This window comes from Colobus angolensis, unplaced genomic scaffold (assembly GCF_000951035.1).
Source record: "Colobus angolensis palliatus isolate OR3802 unplaced genomic scaffold, Cang.pa_1.0 Scaffold66, whole genome shotgun sequence".
Taxonomy (NCBI): Eukaryota; Metazoa; Chordata; class Mammalia; order Primates; family Cercopithecidae; genus Colobus; species Colobus angolensis.
In genome coordinates, this window is record NW_012120265.1 from 675,596 (window position 1) to 680,539 (window position 4,944).

The following is a 4,944-nucleotide window of genomic DNA, read 5'->3' on the forward strand; positions in this document are numbered from 1 at the left end:
GGAGATGGAGTTTCACCATGTTGCCCAGGTGGGTCTTGAACTCCTGGCCTCAAGTGATCCGCCCGCCTCGGCCTCCCAAAGTACTGTGATTACAGGCGTGGGCCACCGCACCCAGCTGGATGGTATCTGCATTTTAAACCAGGCCCCTGGTGACTCCAGCCTCAGGTTGTCTATTTTTTTAAAATGTAAGTCTGAATTGTTGTGTCAATTATCCTGGTTTTAGAATGTTGGTTCAGATATTTCAGGGATACTGTTAGAACCAAACCAGGCAGCTCTAGGGTCCATCTTGCCATGTGTTCCTTACTGTTTCTCCATCTTTGTGGGATTTTCCTTCAGACTTTCTCTCTGCCACCTTCTCCCTCGGGGTTCTTATCCATAGAATGGCCACAAAACTGGTGGTGCCAACGAGCCTGGGTTCAGTGAGGTTCACTGAGCAACCAGTTCAGGCACAAGCCTGTCTCAGGTCACCGCTGGGTAACTGTCACCCGTTGTACAGCCACGTGCGTGTGTCCTGTGTGTGCCGGGGCGGACAGTTAGTCCTACCCTCACATAAATGGGTCCCTGAGAATGAGCTCACCCTGCAAAGTTGCAGAGTGTCATGGGAACTGCAGGGTTCGTGGGGAAACAGACTCAGGGTATGACATTCAAAAACTTCCTCAGTGACACTTAAGAAAAGATAGGCACCGACTCTAAACAGCAGCACCGTTGTGTGCGTGTCAAGTGTCTAGGAATTACATGAGTACTACAGCAAATAGCGTACTGACCTTGGAGGAGACCCGAGGTTGGTTTGTGGATGCGGTGGCAGCCTGTGAATTATGTGAAGGCCAGGAGGAGGATAGCTGAAATCAGACAGGTCATCGTGGCCTCAGATGGGGACAGGGCTGGCCCCTAGCACAGGGGAACACAATGCTGAGAGAGCGCCCAGACATGGGAGGGGGTGCTGGCGTGGTTTTGCATCCTCCCGCCGGGTGCTGGTCAGCCAGGAGCAGTGTCTGCATTCACCTGGTGTTTCTCCTGCACAAAATAGAAGAGAAGCAGACACAAAATTCATCTCATGTTCAAATTATTCCCAGTACTTGTATCTCATTTAGACAGACATCTTGTTCAAAATAAGCATTCTAGAAGAACTGACTGTCTCTGCAGCATGAGTTTCCACAAACTGCTTCTCTAAGTTGAGGGTGTACCATGCATTCATAGAGATCACTAAATTTCCCTCTAAAAGGTGGTACAAATTTGTCTTTCTGCCTTGGGTGTTTGATTGTTTGTTTTTTTGAGACGGAGTCTCACTCTGTCACCCAGGCTGGAGTGCAGTGGCGCGATCTCGGCTCACTGCAGCCTCCACCTCCCGGGCTCAAGTGATTCTCCTGCTTCAATCTCCCAAGTAGCTGGGACTACAGGCACTCGCCACCACACCTGGGTAATTTTTGTATTTTTAGTAGAGGTAGGATTTCACCGTGTTGGCCAGACTGGTCTTGAACTCCTGACCTCAGGTGATCTGCCTGCCTCGGCCTCCCAAAGTGCTGGGATTACAGGCATCACCCACTGCGCCTAGGTCTTGCCTTCCATGTTTGAGAGCGCCAGTTCCCCACACCCTCATCAGAAATCCCCGCCTCTTCTGTCTGCCTAGTCAGATGAGCAGAAGATGGCTGTGACACTGTTTTAAATTGTTTCTTTAAACATCAGTCAGTCTGGTCATTGTTTCTTTTCTTCTTTATTTATTTTAGATAAGGTCTTGCTTTGTTGCCCAGGCTGGAGCATGCACTGTCATGGTCGTAGCTCACTGAAGCCTTGAGGTCATGGGCCTAAGCAATCCTCTTACCTCAGCCTCCCAAGTAACTAGGACCACAGGAGGGTGTCACCATGCCTACATAATGTTTAAATTTTTTTTTTTTAATCATTTCTCAGCCCTTTGGCTAAGATCAAGTGTAAAATTTTTTTTTTTTTGAGATGGAGTCTTGCTCTGTCGCCCAGGCTGAAGTGCAGTGGCGTGATCTTAGCTCATTGCAAGCTCCGCCTCCCGGGTTTACGCCATTCTCCTGCCTCAGCCTCCCGAGTAGCTGGGACTACAGGCGCCCGTCATCTCGCCTGGCTAGTTTTTTGTATTTTTTAGTAGAGACGGGGTTTCACCGTGTAGGCCAGGATGGTCTCAATCTCCTGACCTCGTGATCCGCCCGTCTCGGCCTCCCAAAGTGCTGGGATTACAGGCTTGAGCCACTGCGCCCGGCCTAGATCAAGTGTAAAATTTTTTGTAGAGATAGGGTCTCACTGTATTGCCCAGGCTGGTCTTGAACTCCTGGACTGAAGCTGGTGTCCTGCCTCAGCCTCCCAAAGTGCTGGGATTAGAGGCATGAGCCATCATGCCCAGCCTAAATTGTTTCTTTAAACTTCAGTCAATGTGGGCGTTGTTCTGTCTGTATGCAGGTGGATCATTTCTATTTATTATCTGAACTGAGTGGCCTTTGCTCATTTTTAAGTTTTGCTTTTTAGTGGCTTTTGATGACTTTTTGGAAGGGTGGTGTTTTTTTCTCCTGCAGTTTAGGTGCCACTGGTGCCAAGATTTAAAACTTGCTTCCCTTCCCACAGGCTGCAGTGGGCGCAGAGGGGCGAGAGGTGCCAGCACAGGGACTCCTGCTTTGCAGCCGTGGATTGGGACTCTGGAAGCCACGCCATATTATCTGGGAGGCTCCGCCTCCACTGCCTCTTGTTCTGTGACACTCTTGGGTGTAAAATCGATAAGGACATATTTCTAACAGCCATCTCGGTTTTGCTGGCCCATTTCTGCCTTCCAACCTGGATTCCCTTTGGTCCTCTTGTTGCTTTAAGCTCTGGATCAGGCCATTTTCCTTGGGTCTCAGTGACTCTGGGCCAATAGGTGCCTCGGCTTGGAATGCCTTCATGGCCTAGTGCTCCCCCGTTCCATACTCCCCATTTCCCTTGGGAAGGCCTGGGGTTCGCCCCTGACCTTGTACTTCCCCAGCCCACCCCTGATTCCAGCCAGCCTCACACCTCCCTGCCTCCTCTGCTCGTGGACACTGCTGGGTGTCCCTCCTTGAGACCCCCCCATACTCCTGGACAGGCCCTGCCCATGGCTGGGGCTCAGGCCATGCTGGGCAGCAAGATCCACACGTGAGCAGACAGTCCTGTGGGCTCCTCCGGCAGGTGCTCTTTCCTGAGCGTCATCCCGTCCTCGTCACAGAGGGCTGCCTGAGTGTCCCAGCCCAGGGCCTAGCACTCCTTGGCTAATGACTTGTTTTCCCTTTCCTGAAAACTGGCAGAAGGAGCAGCTGAACACGAGGGGCCGACCATTCCGAGGCATGTCTGAAGAGGAGGTGTTCACCGAGGTGGCCAACCTCTTCCGGGGCCAGGAGGACCTGCTCTCCGAGTTTGGACAATTCCTGCCCGAAGCCAAGCGGTCTCTGGTGAGTGCAGAGAGTCCCTGCCTAGCCTCGGGGGCCTCAGCGAGGAGGGAGGGCTCCAGCCAGCTTGACCCAGGACTGGGCCAGGCCCATCCACCCTCCAGGCCACAGTAGGGGTCCCCCAGAAGCTATGCAGGTTGCAGATACCCAGGGGTTCCTCACTGTAGGCTCCACCTGCCCAGCAAGCTCGTAAACGATTCTCCAAGGTGCTTCTCTGTACAGACAGTACCCGGGTCTTGGGGTGGTTTGGGAAGCAGAAAGCATCTTCCGATGGAGATGATGGGCCCAGGGGTTCCACCTCCTGTGCCTGCCCTGCAGAGCCCCACCCTGCCTGGGACTCCAGCCCTGTGGGCAGGTGCAGGAGGGCTGGGTCCACCACCATTGCTTCCCCTGTTGGGTGAGACTGATCTGGAGCTCCAGCAGGTTGGATCTGGAAGAGCCAGTAGCGGAGGTGGCCTGTGGCCTGGCCCTGACCATGGTGGTAGAGAGCAGAGATGGGCGAGAAGGGGCCTTAGACAGGGAGGCTCAGGGCTCACCCTGCACGGTCAGCCTTTCTCCCCTGCCTGTGGCCTGAAGCTGCCAGGGCTGCCTGTTCCAATTCCTCTTTTTTCCCCCACTGTGAACATAAGACTTTTAAAACAATTGAAATGAAATTTATGTAACATCAAATTCACTTTTGAAAGTGAACAATCCGTGGCATGTAGTACATCCTCAGTGTTGTACAAGCTTCACCACTACCTAGTTCCAGAACATTTTCATCCCCTTGAAAGGAAACCCCGTCTCCATCAGCAGCCATCCCTTTCCCCTCCCCCAGCTCCTGGCAACTGCCCATGTGCTTCCTGTCTCTGTGAATTTGATTCGCCTGTTCTGGACATTTCAGATCGGTGGAATGTCACCATATGTGGCCTTTGTGTCTGGCTTCTCTCACTCAGCATCATGTTTTCAAGGTTCATCCATGTATTACCATGGTTCAGTGCTCATTCCTTTTCCTGGCTGAATCATACTCCGTTAGATGGATGAGCCACCTGTTTATCCATATTCTGTTGGTGGACATTTGAGTTGTGTCTGCCTTTTGGCTGTTGTGAACAGTGCCGCCATCAACGTTCATTACAAGGATTTGTTTGAACACCTGTGTTCAGTTCTTCTGGGTAGACACCTAGGAGTGGAATTGCTGGGTCACATGGTAATTCTGTGTTTGACTTTTTGAAGAGCCTCCAAACTGTTCTCTTCAGTGACCGCACCATTTTACATTCCCATCAGCAATGGACTGCGGTTTCTGTCTCTCCACATCTTGGCCAACATTTGTTCTTTTCCAGGTTATTTTCTTTTTTTGCCTTTTTTTTTTTAGTAGCCATTAGTGTGTGAAGTTTTATTGCGTTAAGGTTTGTTTGTTTTTATTTTTTGAGACAAGCTCTCTCTCTGTCACCTAGGCTGGAGTGCAGTGACATAATTGATCACTGTACACTGCAACTTCCATCTCCCAGGCTCAGGTGATCCTCCCACCTCAGCCTCTTGAGTAGCTGGGACT

At 51.4% G+C, this 4,944-nt stretch overlaps 1 protein-coding gene across 1 annotated transcript in view; it reads left to right on the forward strand.

Moving 5' to 3' along the window:
* LOC105500392 (paired amphipathic helix protein Sin3b-like) overlaps positions 1-4,944 on the forward strand; it is a 43,905-nt gene that overhangs the window by 15,782 nt on the left and 23,179 nt on the right. The window contains exon 5 of the mRNA XM_011925895.1: positions 3,276-3,419. Within this exon, the coding sequence (XP_011781285.1) occupies positions 3,276-3,419 (144 nt within the window). The remainder of the gene's footprint in view (positions 1-3,275; positions 3,420-4,944) is intronic.